Source organism: Myxine glutinosa, chromosome 4 (assembly GCF_964187855.1).
Source record: "Myxine glutinosa chromosome 4, kmMyxGlut1.1, whole genome shotgun sequence".
Lineage (NCBI taxonomy): Eukaryota > Metazoa > Chordata > Myxini > Myxiniformes > Myxinidae > Myxine > Myxine glutinosa.
The window spans coordinates 173,100,264-173,123,538 of record NC_136264.1 but is presented as its reverse complement, the minus strand read 5'-3'; the positions used below and the strand labels follow the sequence as shown (position 1 = coordinate 173,123,538).

The 23,275-nt window shown below is 44.3% G+C and overlaps 1 protein-coding gene across 1 annotated transcript in view; it reads right to left on the bottom strand.

Moving 5' to 3' along the window:
- LOC137425496 (protein diaphanous homolog 2) overlaps positions 1-23,275 on the bottom strand; it is a 525,447-nt gene that overhangs the window by 402,733 nt on the left and 99,439 nt on the right. The window contains exons 4-8 of the mRNA XM_068113997.2: positions 22,267-22,415; positions 21,389-21,463; positions 14,714-14,783; positions 14,188-14,336; positions 7,392-7,500 (exon numbers count right to left, since the gene is read on the bottom strand). Coding sequence (XP_067970098.2) covers positions 7,392-7,500; positions 14,188-14,336; positions 14,714-14,783; positions 21,389-21,463; positions 22,267-22,415 — 552 coding nt within the window. The remainder of the gene's footprint in view (positions 1-7,391; positions 7,501-14,187; positions 14,337-14,713; positions 14,784-21,388; positions 21,464-22,266; positions 22,416-23,275) is intronic.

The following is a 23,275-nucleotide window of genomic DNA, read 5'->3' as shown; positions in this document are numbered from 1 at the left end:
ATATACATATATATATATATATACAGTGGTACCTCGGCTTACGAGTTTAATCCGTTCCGTGACGGAGCTCGTAAGCCAAATCGCTCGTAAGTCAAAGCAAATTTTCCCATTCAAATGCATTGAAATGCTATTAATCCGTTCCAGCCTCAAAAAAAAAACACCAATTTTTTTTGTTAGGTGCTTTTAAATAACAAAAATGTACTTTATAAATAACAAATAATGTATAAACAAGCACGACCTCGTATATACTGTACATAATACAAGAGAATGTAAAGAAATAAACTGGACCTCTATCCATGAAGATATGGAGAAGTTGTTGTTTGTGTGGTTGAAGGAGAAGCAGCTCGCAGGAGATACCGTGACCGAGAGCATCATGTGTTTGAAAAGATTGAAACTCGGATATCGAGCACGGACCACGAGGTGTTTTTTCTTTTTTCTTAATCTCGGTTTCAGTGAACTTTTTCTCTGTGCTCACGTGTACTGTACCTGTACCTGTAATGGTACGTCAGAGGATGGCACCTGTTGTCATCATATTAAGTGCAAGATGTTCTGCATCGTAAGTTGGTACACCGTGGTCTTTCGGCGGTGTTTAAGCCGGCCGTCTTGGCTTCTGTCACCATTGGCATTGAGTCTTTCGATGTAGGTAGGTCGTTGTGTGCCGGTGCCTTGGCCGAATTCCTTCATTGCTGCATTGTTAGCTCACCTGGTTTTTTATACCACATCTTTGGTTATCGGACCAGCGAATGACGTCATCTCCAAAGTATGGCTTATTCTCACTTGTCTTGGACGATCTTCTACTTCTAGCCTTCCATCGTGCATTTGGTGTCCACTGTACTTACTGTACAGTGCCTGGTAAAATTGATGTAATGGGTTTTTGACCGTCAACGCCATGAACCGCCATGAACCGTCATGAACCGTCAACGCCATGAACCGCTAACACTCAAAAGCCCATTTATCGCGCCTTATAAAGCAAAACGCAAACCGAAAGCCATGCCTCTCAAGCGAGGCGTGCTTCCGTGGTCACGTGATCCACAGGTGTAGCTCATTATACCCGCACGCGCGACACGCTTTGGCGGTCACGTGACCAGCCACTCTGGAGGCGGGGATCCCCGCCGATGACGTCACCGGCTGGAGCAAGGAGATTCCTCGCTAATGTATTTCGACGATTGCGTGTTTTATATCCAAGCAGAGATGCTTTCACGGCAAGATAACCACGTGACCGGAACCGGAAGCCACAACCGGAAAATTCAAAAAAATAAATTTTTTGAGCTCGTACATCGGATCTCGGCTCGTATCCCAAAGCAACAAACCGCCCGAGCGACGGCTCGTATCCCGAAAAACTCGTACGTTGGGGCACTCGTAAGCCGAGGTACCACTGTATATATATATATATATATATATATACATATATATACATATATATATATATATATATATACATATATATACATATATATATATATATATACATATATATATATATATATATATATATATATATATATATATATATATATATATATATATATATATATACATATATATAGCGTAAGGACTCGACTTTGTTATCCCTTTTACGCCGCACCCAGTGACCCGATGCCCACGGCACTAATGGATTTACGATCTACGAACCGCGCTCTTTGTTTATCACGTACAGGCACACTCGAAAAATCTGAATTAGCCGACGTTGGGGCCCAAAAGCATCCGATTAACTGCCGATACGACGCCATCTTACGACGCCATCGTATTGGCGTCTGCTGGGCGAAGGCGAAGCAAGCCGTCCGCTGATTGGACAGGCAAAGGCGACAGCAAGCCGTCCACTGAGTGGACAATCCCAGAGTGGTGCTATGCCGATTCCTATTACGAATCCATTCATTTTTCAAAAGTATATCGTAGCGTTGTCATTTAAGTAGATTGCAATAAATACGTTGTTCATATACGCACTCTTCATTCTCATCTTTCTTCCTAACTCTTACTCGGACAAGCAAATCCCCTATGCCATCCATAATGGTACACACTATCCATACACCACATCCTCCCTTCCGTGGATGTTCCACGGGTTTCGGCTAGTATATATATACTAGCGGGGTCACCCGTGGGAATCCCATGGGCATGGATGTGTGTGACATTTCGACATATTGAGTTAGATGCTGCACATTCATTTTTACAAAATGGTTACTGGCAAGTCATCAGATCCAGAAATGGTGTGATGAACACAATTTATTTATTTCACATAATATGTGACCCCTCACTCCTCTCCACCTGACACTTTCCTGTCTCCACCTGACACTTTCCTGTCTCCACCTGACACTTTCCTGTCTCCACCTGACACTTTCCTGTCTCCACCTGACACTCTCCTCTCTCCACCTAGCACTCCTCTCCCCTCTCCAATCCCTCACATTCCTCTCCTTTCCAATCCCTCACCTCTCCAATCCCTCACACTCCTCTCCTCTCCAATCCCTCACACGCCTCTCCAATCGCGCCTCACACTCCTCTCCAATCGCGCCTCACATTCCTCTCCAATCGCGCCTCACACTCCTCTCCAATCGCGCCTCACACTCCTCTCCAATCGTGCCTCACACTCCTCTCCAATCGCGCCTCACACTCCTCTCCAATCGCGCCTCACACTCCTCTCCAATCGCGCCTCACACTCCTCTCCAATCGCGCCTCACACTCCTCTCCAATCGCGCCTCACACTCCTCTCCAATCGCGCCTCACACTCCTCTCCAATCGCGCCTCACACTCCTCTCCAATCGCGCCTCACACTCCTCTCCAATCGCGCCTCACACTCCTCTCCAATCGCGCCTCACACTCCTCTCCAATCGCGCCTCACACTCCTCTCCAATCGCGCCTCACACTCCTCTCCAATCGCGCCTCACTCGCCTCTCCAATCGCTCCTCACTCGCCTCTCCAATCGCTCCTCACTCGCCTCTCCAATCGCTCCTCACTCGCCTCTCCAATCGCTCCTCACTCGCCTCTCCAATCGCTCCTCACTCGCCTCTCCAATCGGCTTTCCCCGTCTCGTTTCTCTCGTTTTACTCCCGTCTCGTTCTTTTTCTTGCTCCAAATCGGCCCGTCTCGCCCGTCGGCCCGTCGGAATCGGAAATCGGCCCGTCTTGCTTTCGTGCTTGCGCGTAAATAAATTGTGTTCATTACACCATTTCTGGATCTGATGACTTGCCAGTAACCATTTTGTAAAAATGAATGTGCAGCATCTAACTCAATATGTCGAAATGTCACACACATCCATGCCCGTGGGATTCCCACGGGTGACCCCGCAAGTTTGCATTGACGTTCGTCGATGGACTCGTTCGCCCGTCTCATTCACTTTCTTGCTGCATCCTGTTCAAGTCTGCGTTCTTCATCGATCGTCTCATTCATTTTGGAAATAGAAGTTTCCACGCAGCGCATGAATTGTCACGATCCTCAAGAGGAATTTGTCTCGTAATCATCAAATGATAAATGGCAAGTAAATTATATTGTGGAAAATTAAAGATTTCAAATAAACCTATTTAAAGTGTATGCGCACATAACTAATTTTAAAAAACGAAGAAATATCTCTCGGTAATTTCCTGAAACATATTTTACTTCCGGCTAATAATGTTGAACGAAATAAAAACGAAGAAATATATGTCAGCATCATTGTTGATGTTTTTGTGACGACTGTCATCAAACGAAAAAGTAATATATCTTAACGGAAAAGCAAAAGCGAATTTTTAATATATATCGACACGTTGCCGTCGGTGTCATGTTGGGCGATGTATGATGCACCATGACGCGATTTTTAAAAATATATCTCTGCATTTTCCCGCGTGTGTGGAATGTTCTCAATTATTGCTGACACCGAGTCCAAAACCATCGATAAAAATGAAATCATATGGTGAGTTAGATTGGAGATAAAGGCGTGAGAGAGACTCAATGGCCTTGAAGGTACAGGCCTTTGAGAATTCATTTCGTTCTATTCTACTTTCATTTTTCGATTTTGCGATTTTTAAAAATATATCTCTGCATTTTCCCGCGTGTGTGGAATGTTCTCAATTATTGCTGACACCGAGTCCAAAACCATCGATAAAAATGAAATCATATGGTGAGTTAGATTGGAGATAAAGGCGTGAGAGAGACTCAATGGCCTTGAAGTTACAGGCCTTTGAGAATTCATTTCGTTCTATTCTACTTTCATTCTACTTTCATTCTATTTTTCCTTCTACTTTCATCGGATTTTCTTCCCGTTTATTTTTTTACCGAGTCTAAAACTATGTTAGCGACTGTGAAAAATGAAATGATATATCGAATTTTTAATATGTATCGACACGTTGCCATCGGTATCATGTTGGGCGGTGTATGATACACCATGACGCGATTTTTAAAAATATATCTCTGCATTTTCCCGTGTGTGTGGAATGTTCTCAATTATTGCTGACACCGAGTCTAAAACCATCGATAAAAATGAAATCATATGGTGAGTTAGATTGGAGATAAAGGCGTGAGAGAGACTCAATGGCCTTGAAGTTACAGGCGTTTGAGAATTCATTTCGTTCTATAAACGGCAACTTTCATCAGATTTTCTTCCCGTTTTTTTTCAACCGAGTCTAAAACTATGTTAGCGACTGTGAAAAATGAAATGATATATCGAATTTTTAATATGTATCGACACGTTGCCGTCGGTGTCATGTTGGGCGGTGTATGATACACCATGACGCGATTTTTAAAAATATATCTCTGCATTTTCCCGCTTGTGTGGAATGTTCTCAATTATTGCTGACACCGAGTCTAAAACCATCGATAAAAATGAAATCATATGGTGAGTTAGATTGGAGATAAAGGCGTGAGAGAGACTCAATGGCCTTGAAGTTACAGGCGTTTGAGAATTCATTTCATTCTATAAACGGCAACTTTCATTGGATTTTCTTCCCGTTTTTTTTCAACCGAGTCTAAAACTATGTTAGCGACTGTGAAAAATGAAATGATATATCGAATTTGATTTGAAATAAAACTGGGAGAGAGAGCAAGACACCACGGGCCTACAAAACAGGCCTCAAAGCTATGCGAGTTAATAAAATGGTGGATATTTTTTGTTTATAATTATATGAAGCCACTCCCAGAATGGGTGGAGCTATGGGTGGAGCTACTCTGCAAACCGAGTAAGCCACACCCCGGACAGATGCCCAACAGACAGACAGACAGACAGACAGAATCATCTACGGCTATTATAATATAGATTTCTATATGAAACAGAGGTAGCTGTCTGTTCTCTGTTTGCGGTTACGCTGATTGGCGGTGTGAAGCTAGGTACAATGCGATTATTAAAGGCTGATATTCGAAATCTGATTTCATATTTAATTATTGGAACTCATAGCCTCCATAATTATGTCGAGATTTAGAGTGAAATTGGAACAAATTTAGGAAAAAGCGATTTTTACTAAATAATGAAATGATAGGCTTCATGGGATATGAGGTAAAATGGCTCCAAAATTCTTCTTTTCTTTTCTTTTTTCTTTTTTTTTTCTTTTCTTTTCTTTTTACACTTTTTTCACAGCTGCTTTGGTGGCACAGATGCCCTGTAACAAGTATGGCACAACAGAATCAAATAAGAACAACAATTGAATAGCGAAAGCAAGAAAAAACTGAAAAGCAAATTAAATCCATTTAAAAAGGATAGACACGTTCATGTAGAGAGGACAGGGGAATAGGGGAGAGAGGAGTGGGGGAGAGGGGAGTGAGTGTGGGAAGTGGGGGGTGGGGGGGTGGGAGGGGAATGGAGTGGGAGAGACAGTTGAGTGGGGAGAAAGGGAGTGGGGGAGGCAGGGGAGTTAGGGATGCAGGGGAGTTGGGGAGGCAGGGGAAACAGGGGAAACAGGGGAGTCGGGGAGACAGGGGAGTGGGGGAGAGTGGAGTGGCGGAGAAAGAGGAGAAGGGAATGGGGGAGGGAGAGGAGAGGAATAGACAGGGAAGTGGTGGAGACAGGGGGGGGGGAGAGGGGAGTGGTGGAGAGAGGGGAGTGCTGGAGAGGGGGTAATGATGAAAGGACAGTGGAGTGGGAGAGGAGAGAGGAGTGGGTGAGGGAGGGGAGAGACAAGAGAGTGGGGGCATACTTTTGCTAGCTTTCCCTGTCAATTGGGATGGGTACTCTTCCGAGTTACAAATATGCAAATAAAAGCACGTGAAAACTACAAAGCATCTGAAAATGCAAAGCCTGTCCGCGTACACTTTGTGTTCACACTTCTTCTTCCGTACACTAGACATGACAAAAACAGCTAAAAAAAATACAAAAATATCTCAATGATTTTCGGTGACCTTGACCTTCTGACATCAAAAGCAATATGCTTCTTCAGTGACCCAATATGCAAACCCTGCTCAAATGTCAGTGTGAATCGGATGAAAATGAATGATTTTATGCAACCTTAACCTTTGACCTTTTTATCTAAAAAAAAAAGGAAAAACAGTTTCCAGCTTTCGATTGGTGAACCAATTAAATGACCCAATTAAATGACCCAATTTACAAATTATTGAAATTTCAGGTCAATTGGATGAAAATTGACAATTTTATGTGACGCAGTTATTTAGTGACCTTTAGACCTTTATGTGACCTTTAGACAAATTATTAATTTGTCTTCTACATATTCTCATAATAAAACTTTGTTGAAAATTTGATGAGAAAGTTCAAATGGTAAATTGTAATTTCAAATCAATTGGATGAAAATTGATTTTCGGTGACGCTGACCTTTGACCTTTGGAAAAAAATATTTCTTTTTGCCTTCTCCATGTTCTCATAATAAAACTTTGTTGAAAATTTAATGAGAAAGTTAAAATGGTAAATTGTAATTTCAGATCAATTGGATGAAAATTGATTTTCGGTGATGCTGACCTTTGACCTTTGGAAAAAAATATTTATTTTTGCCTTCTCCATGTCATAATAAAACTTTGTTGAAAATTTGATGACAAAAGCTCAAATGGTAAAAAAGTTACAGCCCGGACAGACACACAGAAGTGATTACAAGACCCGGTCTCCCGCTGCGTGGGGAACGAGCTAGTTAAGTAAGTTACCCTGTAAGTGTTGTTGTTCCAAGGGTTGTGACCTTGTTTCACTTAGTTTCCAATGTGCAAAGACATGATAAATCATAGCATGGTGCAAGTTTTAATGCAGTGCCTTATTTTTAACATCGTGGAAAAACAGCAAAAATATTTAATTCAACAATAAATAAATGTGCTGGAAATTTAATGATCGAATTGTTGGATGACAATAAAAAAATGAAGTTCCTGCTCTTAAGGAATGCATTGTAACAAATCCCATTGCTGTGATTACGTGAGGCACCACTATATTATTATCCAATGAGCCATTAAATCTTATCGAAGGTCAAAAGCAAGAATCAATGCAATTGTAATGCACGAACCTTCAACTGAACGTTTTGTCCATGTTGTAGTCCGTCAATAATAGGCAGAAATCGCTTTCGCTGCATGATCTCTGCACGTTCTGTGATGGCATCCAGAACCCGGTTTAATCTACGCAATGGACAAGGAAAATTTGGCAAGGTGGCATTAACATTGAATACATTATTTATTTAATGTGTTATAGAATGTAGTTTTGTGTTAGAACAGCCTGAAAGAAAAGGTGGCTCCCGTTTTAGTAAAGGAGCGGAACAAACTGAGCAACAATTATAACAAGAGTGGGACAAGTGCAGGTCTACTTTTACAACTGACTCTGCAAATGTCAATCCAATTATACAAGCCCAGAGCAATAGCAGGTAGTGAAAAATTTGGGTTTTCATTCTAGAAGCAGAGAAGAGGAATTTCGGGTTTCTAAGGAGACCGAGACAAACATTTAGTTATTGCTCTAGAGCTGGTCAAAGCAAAAAAAAGCAAACCCCATTCTAGAGTGGACCTGGGAAAATGTGTTCCTTCATTGAACATACCCAATAGGTTAGCTAACTAACAATCTGAGACAGGGTGTACCCATTCAAAACCAAGCCCATGGATCATGGTTCCCCTGGCCTTTTCGACAATGGAAGGATGACACAGAGCTGCAAGAGGGGAGGGCTGATACAGTCCCATTCAGGGAGGGCTGATTCAGTCCCATTCAGAGAGGGGAGCGACTCGACTTGACACAGCCCCATTCTTATGAAAAAGGACCAAGTGTTACGTGGTCCTCCCGGTGACTACCTGGTCTCGGTGACCCCCGGACCGTGAGAGGAACTCCGCCAGAAAGATCTATGATTTATACGCTTTCGTAACGCAATCAATATGAAAGACACAACAATTCATGTCAATAAGAAACCCCACACCAAGGATCCGGATTCATCAATAATATATTCCCCCAATCAATCAAGAACCATCAATTAATCAATCACCAATATTACTAATATGGCCATCTCATGTATGTCCCCCCTTTCCCCACTCACGACCCCTCAATGGTCACTGTCCCTCACAATGTCTCTGGGCCCCTCCTGGCCAAGGTGAAGGTCGACTTCTCCACACACGGGCGGTTGAACGGACCCCTGGCTGACGTGCTCCAAACGTGCACGTCACGTATCGGGAACAACTGCTGCAGCGCCCTCCTCCTTGCACAGCCAAGCGGGAAAAAGCAAAGCGCGGCTGGCAAAGCGCGCGAGGCCCAAGGTGCGACCCGTATGCGTCCTTGTAGATGTCGAGGCGAACTGTGCCGGATGCTTGGTTCCGTGCACGAACCCACGGCAACTTGACGTGTAATCGGTAATTACCCCGCGCAGGTAACTCCTTTCGCCAGACGGGCTTTCAAACGCAGCGTCCTCCACGCTGCTCAATATCGACACCGCTCGCGTCGGAGCTGGGCGAGGAAGAGGAAGATCGCCGCTTCTCCCGGACCTCGTGTCTTTTCTTCCGGTTCACTATCCCGTTTCCGGTCTCCTGTTATCCGGAGCCTCTCTAACCCTTTAACCACAACAACCTTTAATAGAATAAACATTAATAAGCAATGACATGAATAGTAACTCCTCTAAATCCGGGATCCGTAACACTCCCCCCCTTCAAGAAAGAAAGTTTGAACCCCGCGAAAACTTTCTGTGCCGGCCACTTTGATAAACCAACCCGATACCCCAAATCATCAGTTCCCCCCGGGCACAATTATCGCATCTCAAAAATAAAGCAACAAACTTTCACCAAAACCCCCCAGAGATTCCAAGGTAATTCCCTCTAGACCAAGCGTCAACCACTTCTAGTTGCTCTTGGATGGAGGCCCAGCTGAGTACTCACTACATGGACGCCTTAAGGAATGTGGGGTTCACGGTTAGTCCGGGGAGGAAAGGTCATTACATGGACGCCTTTAAGAACGTGGAGTTCACGGTTAGTCCGTGTAGGAACGTTCCCTACCGGGACGCCTTTTAAGAACGTGGCGTTCACGGTTAGCCCGTGTAGGAGCCCAGGCTCGGCGGCTCCGCCGTATATAGAGTGCTTCAACTTCTCCGGACTCCTATCAGTTACGGTGGGACCCCTTGTCCCAGCAGTCCCCTGACTGGCGGTCTCCTTCTCGGCCAGTCCTCTGCCAATCATTCTTTCGGGAGATGCCGTAACTCTGGGAGCCTCCAAAGTAATATCGGCTGCTGCCAACACCAAAACTACCGCCAAGTGGTCCTCTTCTGTAGACCTCTCGACGCCTACGAAATGCCTTCCCTACTGTTATGGTCCGACCCTCCAAATCCTTACCATTCCAATTCTTCTCTGCCTCCCTGGCGTCTTTTGTGCTTGCAAACGTGACAAAGCCGAACCCTCTTGACCGTTGCGTTTCCCTGTCTTTTACCACCCGCACTTCCACCAGCGGCCCATATCTGTTGAAGACAGAGGTCAGAACTTCTTCCTCTGTGTTGAAGTTCAGTCCCCCTACAAATAACTTGGCACTTTTGTCGCCATCCCGAGCTGGGGTGGTGTTATTTCCCCTGAGGGGCTCTTTACCCACCCTCGGGTTACCATAAATTTGCCCCCCGGCCAAATCATTCCCGATAATCACAGATACCCCCTCTACAGGAAGCGTGGCTTGTAAACCGACGGTGACCGGTCCTGACACCAAATCGGATTCCAAATGGATGACATGAAGTGGAGCACTAACACAGCCACCGATCCCTTGTAACCGAACACTATCACCAGTTGCGGTACTCTTTGACAATGGCAAAATGCCTTCAAGCATTAAGGATTGATGGGCTCCTGTGTCCCTCAATACCCTAACAGGTCTTGGGTTAGTCAAGTCTCCCTCGAGGGAGACCAACCCCTCATAAATAAATGGTTGGTAACTCTTCTGTGGGCAATTTCTTACGCTTGCCATCGCATTCGGAGTTGTAATAGTCGGACTCCGCTCTGGGTTTTCCCTTTTCATGAGGTAACAACTGGACATCAAGTGTCCAGGTTTCTTGCAAAAAGCGCAAGTAGGTCCGGAGGAGAAACTCGTGGTCTGCCTCGGGCCCCCCGAAAAATAAGTTTGTCCTGGGCCCGTCGCCCTCTGATTTCGAACAGTTCGGGTATCAGCGTTGTCCCCATAATCATCTCGAGGCCGCCGCCATGTATTGTCGTTCTCCACACCTGCTGTTCCACAACTCCCCTGCGGAAATCTAGGTGAGGAGTTAGGTTCGTGGACCCCTATCCGGTGTGTTAAGGCATAATCATCTGCCATGGTGGCTGCGTCCCACAACTTCGGTACTTTCTTTTCCTGCAGGTACACTTTGATGTCCTCGTGGACACACTGTTGAAACTCCTCCACCAGGATCAAGTCACGCAATGCTTCGAAGTCGTTCCCGACTCCTTTTGACTCACACCACCGATCAAACATGTTTTCTTTCACTCTGGCAAACTCCACATGGGTCTCACTCTCCCTCTTCCTGGCATTCCTGAATTTTTGCCGGTAAGCTTCAGAGGCCAATTCATAGGCTTTGAGAATGGCTTTCTTCACTTCCTCATAATCTGCACATAGGTCCATTGGTAGCGCCGGATAAATCTCTTGAGCTTTACCCACCAGCACACTTTGCACTAGTATGGTCCAGGCCTCCTCCGGCCAGTTTAACTGTCGAGCCACTTTCTCAAAGTGTGGAAAAAATTGAGTGACTTCCTTTTCACTGAAGGGTGGAACCAGCCTCACATGTCTGCCCACCTCCCAGGTTTTCTGGCTAGGTGTCGACCACGTCAGCAATGGTGGTACCTCTCCCCGTTCTCTCATTAAATCCAGCTCCTTGAATTTAATCTCTTGCTGAAGCGCCAGATCACGTTCCTTCAACTCCCTTTCGGCTTTTCTCTCCTCTGCTTCGAGTTCCCTGGCAGCTCTCCTCTCCTCTGCTTTTCTCCCTTCTAACCTTTCCTGGAGTTATCGTTCCACTCTCCTTTCCTCTGCTTGTTTCTCTTCTCTCCTCTCTTCTGCTTTCCTTTCCTCTTCTGCTCTTTCCTTTTCTGCTTTCCTTTCTTCCTCTGCTCTTTCCTTTTCTGCTTTCCTTTCTTCTTCTTTTAACCTTTCCTGGAGTTCTCGTTCCACTCTCCTTTCCTCTGCTTGTTTCTCTTCTCTCCTCTCTTCTGCTTTCCTTTCCTCTTCTGCTCTTTCCTTTTCCGCTTTCCTTTCTTCTTCTTTGATCCGTTCCTGGCTCCGTAATTGCAACTCCAGTTTCCGGATCTCAACGTCTTCTGGTTCTTCGGGTAGCCACTGCCAGGCTAACTCGTCCCATGTTCCTAATCCCACCAGAGATTGTATCACCGTGGTCTGCAACTCTGCCTTCCTCAAATTAGTTCGGACCTCCAAGTTAAAATGTTTGGCCAATTTCAAGAGGTCCGCTTTTAGTAACGCTCGGAACTGTGTCTCACTAGGTGTTACCGCAAAGTTCTGTGCAACAAACGCCATGGTGACTATCGTTAACACCTGTTAACCTTCACCCAAGACTTTACCACAATTTCTCAAAAATTTACCAATTAATAATTAATTAATAAATTTTAATTACTACAAATTATTATTTTATTATGTTATACAATATTAGATCCCGGACGAGCCCCCAATTCTGTTACGTGGTCCTCCCGGTGACTACCGGGTCTCGGTGACCCCCGGACCGTGAGAGGAACTCCGCCAGAAAGATCTATGATTTATACGCTTTCGTAACGCAATCAATATGAAAGACACAACAATTCAAGTCAATAAGAAACCCCACACCAAGGATCCGGATTCATCAATAATATATTCCCCCAATCAATCAACAACCATCAATAATCAATCACCAATATTACTAAGATGGCCATCTCATGTATGTCCCCCCTTTCCCCACTCACGACCCCTCAATGGTCACTGTCCCTCACAATGTCTCTGGGCCCCTCCTGGCCAAGGTGAAGGTCGACTTCTCCGCACACGGGCGGTTGAACGGACCCCTGGCTGACGTGCTCCAAACGTGCACGTCACGTACCGGGAACAACTGCTGCAGCGCCCTCCTCCTTGCACAGCCAAGCGGGCAAAAGCAAAGTGCGGCTGGCAAAGCACGCGAGGCCCAAGGTGCGACCCGTACGCGTCCTTGTAGACGTCGAGGCAAACTGTGCCGGACGCTTGGTTCCGTGCATGAACCCACGGCAACTTGACGTGTAATCGGTAATTACCCCGCGCAGGTAACTCCTTTCGCCAGACGGGCTTTCAAACGCAGCGTCCCCCACGCTGCTCAATATCGACACCGCTCGCGTCGGAGCTGGGCGAGGAAGAGGAAGATCGCCGCTTCTCCCGGACCTCATGTCTTTTTTTCTTCTTCCGGTTCACTATCCCGTTTCCGGTCTCCTGTTATCCGGAGCCTCTCTAACCCTTTAACCACAACAACCTTTAATAGAATAAACATTAATAAGCAATGACATGAATAGTAACTCCTCTAAATCCGGGATCCGTAACATCCTTTTCTTACGTAACTGTTACATATTTATGTGAATGTATGTGAATTACCATTCAGGGTTGCTTATCCGTGTGTAGTATATTAAGTTGTTGTGTAGTTGTTGTGGTTGGAGGGTCAGGAGCCCTTCTGAGGGAGTGGCCGGAAACGGAAGTGACCGGAAACGGAAGAGAAAAAGACACGAGGAAAAAAGGACGGGTATTATTCTTCCTCGCCCCGCTCCGACAAAAGGTGGGATCGACCTTGCGCTGCGTGGAAAAGCGGCGTTCCGATCCGAAGCCTGTCTGGCGAGAGGAATTACCGGGACTTGTACCTGCCCGGTGGAGACGGCAAGTTGACGTGGGGCCGTGCATCGACCCCTCGCCTGGCCTCGTTCGCGGCACCGTCCAAACAGACGCGTGCGGGTCGCACGTTGGGGCCTAACCCGCCTTGCAAGCGGCGTGGGGGTTTGACTTGCTTTACCGTATCCGCCTCGCGTGGCCACGAGGGGCTGCAGCCACGGTGCCTGGTACGATACCTGCCCGGTGGAAACACGTCCACCCGGGGTTCGTTCTACCGCCCGAGTGCGGTGACGGCGACCATCATCTTGGTCAGGAGGGGCCCAGAGACATTGTGCGGGACCGAGACCAAAAGGGTGTCGTGAGTACTCACCGGGACACACGTATATAAGATGGCCATCTTACTCATAGGAAAGTGCTTGTGAATTGGGAATTGTTGATGGTTGTATATGGTTGATTGCTCGGGGAAAATCTCCGTGGTTGTGTCATTGCAATTGTATGGTCATTCCCATTGAAATATATCCTTGAACGTCAGTTGTCTCCTGGGGTGAAATTCATATGGATTGCGTGGCGAAAGCGCATATTTAATACAGCTTTCTGGCGAAGTTCCTCTCACGGTCCGGGGGTCACCGAGACCAGGTATTCACCGAGGGGACCACGTAACAGTAACGTAACATCGTAACATCCTTTTCGACAATGGAAGGATGACACAGAGCTGCAAGAGGGGAGGGCTGATTCAGTCCCATTCAGGGAGGGCTGATTCAGTCCCATTCAGAGAGGGGAGCGACTCGACTTGACACAGCCCCATTCTTATGAAAAAGGACCAAGCAACACAGCTTGGTTTTAAAACAAGTGCAGACAATGTGCCCCCATTTTTGAACAATAAACAATGCAAGGTGGCCCAATTATAAAAGCCTGATTAATTAATTATTTTAATTAATAAATATCCTTTCCCACAATGTGCAGATGTAATGAAGTTCTGAGTTAAAGTGAATGTACATTTCAGATTTGCTTCGAGAATATATTGTACTGCATTGCCATATGGTGCTCACACTGGATCATCTTCCAGCTGATCTTCGATTATGCAAACAGCAGACAACAGTCTAACAGTTTCCACCATCATGGCAGGTTGAGATGGCTGAATGGCATTAACAAGTAGTTTGATTCCAAACGCATTCGCGAGCATCTTCTGGAGCCCAAACTGCACGCAGAACAGGGATGAAAGGTTGTGTATGCCAACAGGAATATATATATACAGTATATATATATATCTACTATATATATATATATATATATCATTGCAAACAAACAGTTGTACTCACCTACTCCAATTAAGTTGAGCGAGCAAAAGCCACCTGCTCAAGATGTGACTCCAATTTCAGTAACTTATTAATTTGAGCTGCCCTACTCACTTTCACACAACTACCTGTTGAAATCAAGCAATCATCTTCATTGCACCAGTGAAAGCAGAATCGACACGTGATGCGAGAACAATTCAGACTTTCTATACATTTTCTTTTTTCAGATAGAGATATCATTCATACGACCTAAAGCGGCATCCCAGTGGTGTATGCCTACCTTGTTGTTCATGAACGCCTTGAGGCAGCGAAGAATTTCAAGTTGAAGCTTTGAGTGCAACTGGTCGGGACTGTGAAGAACGGTATAAATAAAAATGGCATTTCATTAAGACGCCACAGCCTCCACAACAAAGCTTTTACGTTTGCAGGTTTGCAGAGCCATCAATATGAATGTGCGAAAATTGTGAAGTGGTGGTTTGCTACAAAATGTAATAAGGAAAAAAATGGTGAAAGATGGAAAAAGCCTGTAGCTCATTGTGCATTACAAAGATTTAATTACATATCTCAAATGTTGAGATTCAAAATCATTTGAACAGGAAAAATACATTTCATTTACCGAATTATTTGAATGCATATAAATTATCCTTGCATTTATCAGAACAAAGCTTTTTTTATATAATGGAGCAGTTCTGACACTTGTCGTGCCAGCAGTGTGAAAATGTGGAAAACTTCCCGAACTCTCATTGCTTCTTGTTGAAATGGCATTTGTATTACTAGTACACCCGCTCTCTACGGGAGCGGAAAAGACGTCATTCCTCTTTGGGGTATGTAGATTACAGTCGATCTATGGTCGGATCTCAAGAACATTGGGTGTGTGTTCATTTATCAAGTTTCTTGTGGAGAGATCGCCAAGTGGTTTAAGCATTTGAGCAAACACTCCGTTCAAAACCGTTAAGGAACGGCTGGCTTGGCAAGCGCTATCTAGCTGCTTGGTAAATGAGCACAACCCGCGCTTCTCCCTTTCCGTTTCGTATCAAACAGCAGGAGCGAGTTTCAAACGTTTGCTTCGAAAAATGCCACGGTAGCGGCAGAAAGGGCCATGCTATTATAACCCAACATTTGTGGTTATATAGAGTACAGTAGATCTTCGCTCAGTTCTGTAAGTAAACCTTACTTCACGATGTCGGGATTCCTCCAAATTTCTTCATTTAGTGTTATAAACAGCATTAGCGACTGTTTAAAAAGCTAAGCATATGTGTTTTTGATTTATAATATTTTTACTTCCTGAAGAAGCCGTTGCTCCCACAGAAACACCATTATACCTTAAAGCTATTTATACACGTTATCACTGCAGGAAAAACGCCTTGGGGAAGTGGGACAATTGTTTTGTCATAACATTAACAATATGTGATTATCATTAATTTTGTTATTAAATTTTTTTAGTTAAATTTTAATTAAAATACTAAATTGTCAAAGGTTAAAATAAAAAAAATAAAAAAAATTGTTTAGCTCTTACACGAGCCTCGATCTTGTATCCAAAAAAAAAAGGGGAAAAAGCGTCTTTGTAAAAACGCCACGATAAATCTTCTTCTTTGGACAAATGCCACGACAAAGCTAATTACTCCCGCTAGGGAGTAATGCATTACATCGTGTGTGTGTGTGTGTGTGTGTGTGTGTGTGTGTGTGTGTGTGTGTGTGTGTGTGTGTGTGTGTGTGTGTGTGTACAAGATATCTGGAAAAGTTCTGAACGGATTTGGATGAAAGTTGGTGGGATGATTGCCCCTGGGATAAGGAAGAATTGATTCGTTTTTGGTGAAGTTCAGGATATTATTCCGGACCCATGAATTTTTTACCATTGGAAGATAGGGCTCAGCAGGGGCCACCCACGGCGGGAGTATGCGCTCTACTGAGTGGCGTTCTAGTTTAACATTGATATACACCCCAACACGCAACGCCATTGACGACAATGGTGGGGAAAAACCCGCTCAGGGGAGAAAACCCCCTTGGGGAGGGGGGCAAATGAATGCGCTACAACCTTCATTATGTAACCGCTCTAGCGGGGAAAATGGCCTTAAAACGATCATTCATTCATTCTTCATTATGTAACCCTACATCATCCTGTCAAGTTTAGTTGAGATTGGATAAGCAACGACGGTGTATTGGCGTCAAAAATTCATCAGACAGACAGACAGACACAAAATGGCGTATTTTAGTATGATGAAAGTTGGACAGGAACATCAATACACAAATATATATATATATATATATATATATATATATATATATATATATATATATATATATATATATATATATATCTGTGCAGTGTCTGTCTTGTGTTGTGTTATCTTGTGCTGTCTTGTCTCGTCACTGAACTACTTTCTCAAACTTTTGTGAAATCGTACCAAACTTCTGGTGTGCACATCTCTCGCGTCGGTATGGCCTAAGGGTATTTGTTTAGAAAAAAAAAAATTCCAATTTTTTTTTTTGGGAATTTTTTCGGGAATGTTTTTTTTTTCAACTTCAATTGTTTATAAAATGTGATATCATGTATATTACAAATACATTTGTGTAAAATAATTGTTTGAATTATGATTGGTTTAAACCACGACAAAATGGCAACTCTGTGTTGTCACTTAACGACTTCCTCAAACTTTTGTTTCCATCGTTGTGAAGTGTTTTTAATAACGTTGTGGTGGTTTTGAATCATGTGGTGGTGAGGTATTTTGAATTATGTGGTGGTGAGGTGTTTTTAAATGACGTGGTGGTGGTGTTTTTAAATCACATGGTTGTGAGGTGTTTTGAATTATGTGATGGTTAGGTGTTCTGCGAATTCGCGGTTTTTTTTTCTTTTCACGGCTGTGTTCCGCGAAATCGCAGGGTTTTTCTTTTTTCGCGGCTGTGTTCCGCGAAATCGCGGGGGTTTTCTGCGAAATCGCGAAATCGCGGGGTTTTTCCGCGAAAACGCGGGGTTTTTCTTTTTTTGCGGCTGTGTTCCACGAATTTGCGGGGTTTTTTTTGTCTTTTTGCGGCTGTGTTCCGCAAAATCGCGGGGTTTTTCTTTTTTTGTGGCTGTGTTCCGCGAAATCGCAGGGTTTTTCTTTTTTCGCGGCTGTGTTCCGCGAAATCGCGGGGTTTTTCTGCGAAATCGCGAAATCGCGGGGTTTTTCCGCGAAAACGCGGGGTTTTTCTTTTTTTGCGGCTGTGTTCCACGAATTTGCGGGGTTTTTTTTGTCTTTTTGCGGCTGTGTTCCGCGAAATCGCGGGGTTTTTCTTTTTTTGTGGCTGTGTTCCGCGAATTTGCGGGGTTTTTTTGTCTTTTTGCGGCTGCGTTCCGCGAAATCGCGGGGGTTTTTCCCCCCTTATTCGCAGCCATGTTCCATGGATACATGGTTTTTCAGGGATGCAAAACAAAAATTTCACGAGCTGCTAGCTTGACACATTTATAAAACCCATCTTTTACCAGCCATGAACAAAGCAGATCGACGTACGCAAAAAAAACATCTTGTACAAGCCGTGAGCATGACCTGCTTATACACTGCAGTACATTCACTGCTGTGTGCTTTGCATTTTCATAGCTTTCGTGGGCACGAATTTTAGCCACACTATAAGCGAGCTTCCCCGGATATCCCACCTGATGTGTAAACAAGTCAACTCCGTGAATTATAGAATGCAAACGCTTCATTAAATCGATTACAGTTTGCAATTTACGCTAAAGCATCATCAGAGATGTTACACAATGAAAACGCTTTGGGGGATGTTCCATCAACAACTAATACGCAACTAATGTTTGTACACTGAGTGTATGTAGGTATATATATTTACATATATCAGATGTTGTTGGCGGCAGGAGCGTGTGGCGGTAGCACGTGAGATGGCCGGCTTCAGCCCTAACCTCACTCTACCCTGGCTGCCCTGCCAATCCCTCTATTCTATACCTAGTTCCTGCCACTCTAAATCCCTCTGAGTTAAGCTACCCATCCTGAGGCCCCTAATCCTATCTCAGCTAAGCTATCTTCCAGAAGCAGGAAGATAGTGACCAAAACCATGAGGTGGCGATGCCTCATATGGCTCGCTGGCGATTACCCGATGGGGGGGATGCCTACCCCTACACCAACAATTTGGGGAGTAACGGGTTCTCACAAAAACAAATTACCCTACTGTGTTAACCCAGCAGCCACAAACATAAAAAATGGTACGAAGAGGGAGCACCCATATCTATCCTAACATTTCACAAAACACGCTTTCTATGTACCATTAACTCTCTCTACCTTGGTTCTTAGTATCCAACTTACTCACCACTCCACATGTTGGTGCTTCAACAGTTCGAGCCTAGACCTCAAATTTTCTCTTCTGCTCCTCTGCATAATACAAGAGCTGGGCAGTGTGGCACCCTTTGGAGGCTCCCCGCCTGACTCAAAATGCAATATCCCACATCGCTGAGAGTCCCACCCTTCCCCCTCCCCTCCCCCCATACCCCAAGCTACTCTGCTGAATGCCAAATTGTGGGTATAGAGAGAGCCTCTCTGGCCTCCCCACTAGTGCCCTCACTGGCACCTGCCATGCAAGTCCCTCTCCCAGGTTACCTGGCCCACTCCGTACTTCCCACGCTCCTCTGGACTCTGTTCTGCTCACTCAGCACCGGGACACCCAGCCAGCCTCCCAGGTCCCAGGTCCAAATTTCTACACTCCCAGGTCGCCAATCAGCTTTTGCACTCTTTCAATGAACTTTAATACAATGAGTAACAACACGGGAATGGCATCCAGTTTCAAAACATCTGAATCCCCTCTATCAAACTCCAATAAAAGTGTGGATTCATCTCCGGCATGGGGTGTGCCTTCTCTTCACACACATCCTCTTCGTACCATTCAATCAATCTTCATCTACTAAACAAATGTAACCAAGCATCTCATTCACCCTCACCTCATTAGATAATTCCTCCTTTCATTCCAAATTCCATCAGAATGGAATGAGAAAGAAGGAAAGCCTCGAACCTAATCATCAGCCGATTAAATAAAACAATTCAAACCCCGTACGTCAATTTAACATCCCTTCTCATCTCAACAATCAGTTTGCCTGCTACAGTCCCTTACCCTTTAATTATCTAACTGGGTTCCCCACAAAGACCTTGCAGCCTTGGCTGCCATGCCCAACTCACAGACCGTGGGACCTCCGCAGGATCCACACGGGACCCACAGAGAGTCTACAGCCTGGTAACCAAGTCCACTTGGGTTGCTTCCCCCACATGGCTTTGTATGCAAGTTCAGCTGGTCTCCCCATGGGGTCCACATGGAGCCCATCTCTGTGTGTCCTGGCACCCCCACTTTCTCATCAATGAATGCGGGGAACACTGTACAAATTTACCCTATGTCTACCAATCCCTTCCTGAAGAGCTCATGGGGAATTCGGAATTCATCGCCTTACCTGATTTACCTTACAGCCCCATCCTTGTCTGCAAGGCTTTCAGTGGTGAGGAAATGTGCTCAAACAGCGGCCTTTCATTTAAATCCTCAGGGCTCTCCAAGAAGCCCAAAGGGAGCATTCAAATCCTGGTCCAACTATTTTTGGACGAGGGCTCTCACGCACACATGCTCCAGCTTGTGGAGCTTCCTTTTCATCACTCCGACTCAACCCGAGCCAGAGTCGCGCTCACTAATCCCTGAGGAAGTCACTCTGGTTCTAATGTTCCTCGTTCCTCAACGTCCACGCCACACGTGCCACAGCCATGCGCCATGCATTCCATGTTCACAACACTCCCACGCCCTCATTTTTGAACATATCGAGCAGAAACTTTATACAAATGTTCCCATGTGGGGAAGTTAAAACTTTACTTGGGAAGTTTCGATAAGTCAAATGGTTTGGCCGGAATGAATAATTGAACGAAAATCTTAAAAAGCTTCTATCTCTTGGACCGCTGCATTGATCCACTTGAAACTTTAATGTTATGTAGCTGTCATCGAGGGGAATAAGTGTTTGACATTTCAACATGATTGGTTGTATGATCTGAAAGCTAGAAGTCGTTCTTGTTGAAAGAAGAAGAAACGCGACACTTTTTCTTCTCACAAGCCATCTGATTGTGCCACTGCCAATTTTCAGATTTAGTTCCTTTAAAAACACTTTCACAGCAGTCGTTCGACCAATTGACAGGAAATTTTCACCATAGGAGTGACTCGGCCTCTAGAATATTTTAATGGTAATGATGACGTAATAGGTCACGTGGTATGGGCGCCATCTTGGAAAAACCGAAAACAATTGCACCTCTGCATCTCCAAAAGTGCTGTGTAGAAAAAATTCAGACATGGCTCATTGGAAACAATTCTCCTAGCAGAATAACCCATGTGAATGATGAGGTCATAGGTGCCTCCATTATGACGTCATAATTCGAGAAGTACAAAACTCCACTTCCAGTTCCCCGGGTGAGGTTGCGTGTCGTCAGAGCTCGTCCACGTCGATCAAACTTAAGTTGTTTTTTCTCAAAGTTAAGTATTTTATTTTGCTGTGGATGTGTCTACTGTGTTTCTGGTTCAATCGTGTTTCGCATTTCGTGCACAATTGTGTACAAGTCAGTCAGTTTGGTCGTGCGTGTTTTGGGGCCTGGTCAGTCTCGAGGCCTGCCTGCCTCTTATGGTCTTTTGTTATTCACATTCGATCTCTCTCTGGATTACCTTTTTCTTCTTTTTTTTTCACCCCCTACTTCCCCCCCCCTAACCTCTTACCCTTTGGTTGGGACAGAAGAAACTGTTTGATGTATTAAATGCAAAAAGGAAAAAAAAAATTCCAGTAATAATTATACCATCAATCCTCGCAGTCTTTTTTTTTTTTTTCATATGGCTGTCAAGTTATAATGGAAGTACACTGTACAATAATACTTTTGAATTGCCATTTTAGATGTGTGCCAATTAAAAACAAGTATGTTAACAAATTATTACAAGTAGAAATGACAATAGATCATACTTGTTCGTCTCCTGCAAGTCTTGAAGCAGGCCCAGTAGAAGATTTAGTCCATCATCACCAAAAACCTTCACCCAGCTTGGGTCAGATCCGGGAGAACAAGGAGGAGAGAATGAAGAAATGCAAGGTGAACCAAGGGTGCAGTAAGTGGAATGTAACATCGAGTAAAGGACGAGTGCAATGATAGGAAGGTAAAACAAGTTTCACTCTGCTGGAGAGAGGGAAAGATAGAGACGAAGATAGAGATGGAGATAGCGATAGCCAGTGCAAGAGTGAAAGAGCAAACAGCATAAAAAAGTGCGAGGAAGAGAATAAACGAATTAGAGCAAAATTTTAAGAAGCAAATGCAATCTCGCAGTGTGTAGCATATCGGCACGGGATATATACGATTACCAGCACAGAATATAAACGACACTTTTACTAGGCCAGGCATAGAATTTACAAAAGCAATTCTTTTCCTGCGTGGTGCGCATGTAAATGAGGATTAATAGAAGAAAACTTATAAAGCCATGAACCTTCGCAATACAAAAATGAAATAAAAAAAGTATTTGCTCCATTCAACCCACTCCCATGAGCCTGCTACGTTTTTGTATAGTATTGGGGCTCATGGAGGAGGTATAACGCAGAATGGATCAGGATGTAACAGGTTGAAAAGAGCAGTAGAAAATAAAAGGGGGAGCATCAAAACAGCAGGTAGATAGACAAAATAGAGGGAAACTTGGAGGGATAAGGGGGACAGAAGGAGAAGGAGAAGGAAAAACTGGAAACCCAGAAAGAGATTGGGGAGAATTCATGCAAGTATATTTCTTTCATTGACATTTCCCTAGATTTTACAACCCAAGTTAAATGTGCTGTATTTGGCAAAGTAGTCAGCCACACACCTGACGGGGTTGCTGTTGAGAGAGACTCGGAGAGATTCCAAAGATGACAGCAGCTTCTCCTCGTCCCCCGGCTGGTCACTCTCCCGCAAGAGATTCAGTTCCTTGATGTAGTCACTGGCTGTTGTGACTGTCTCTCGTCGTGGTCCACCCTAGACGTTCAAGAGTTTTGTGAGCCTGAACCATGATCACATGAGTATAACAAATCTGTGTAAACCAATAATTGCTAAGGATCCTTGGAATTTTATAGTCCTTCAGTCTAAATACCAGCCCAATAGATTGCACATTTGAATGAATTCAACTCTTCAGTCTGAGGTTCAGATGACAAATTCCATATTATAATATATTCAGTGTCCACACAAGCAATGCCACATCAGTACAAGAGGATTCAGTGAAGGATAAAAAGACCAAAAATGCTTGCAAACAACATAACAGCAACAACCCGATCTCATAATACTAATTTTCACAGGTGGAGTTAGGCCAAAACAATCTGACTATCGGTAATATAAAAGGATTGCCAGATTTGCTTCCAGAAGCAAAAGGAAACATTTAGAGCTCTAGAGAAAATTCCCAGGCTTTGTATGATATTGTCCATTTTTTAAATACATATCCACAATTAAACTCACAGACACGGTGGTGGCCTTGCAGTGATAGCACGACAATGGCATCCGAGAGGTCATAGATTCAAAGCTGGCCAAAATGGGGCAGAAATATTCTGGATTTGGATTTAAGGATTCTGTAAACCAAGGGAGTCCAAAGAATATTATCATTGCAGTTGGAAATTGTTGAAAACCAAGATTGCTGATTAATGACCTTCAAGGTCCAATCTGTGCGCCTGCCTGCCTCATCTGGTCTACATGCGACACCAGTCCACAGATCGCGCTGACTACTGATGACCTCAGGGGAACTTGAGATAGGAATTAAAAGGCTACCTATTTGAAATGACCGCAGTCTTCGCTAAATAAATAAAAACGAAAAAATAACAAAGCAAATGAGACAGCTCCCTTCGCAA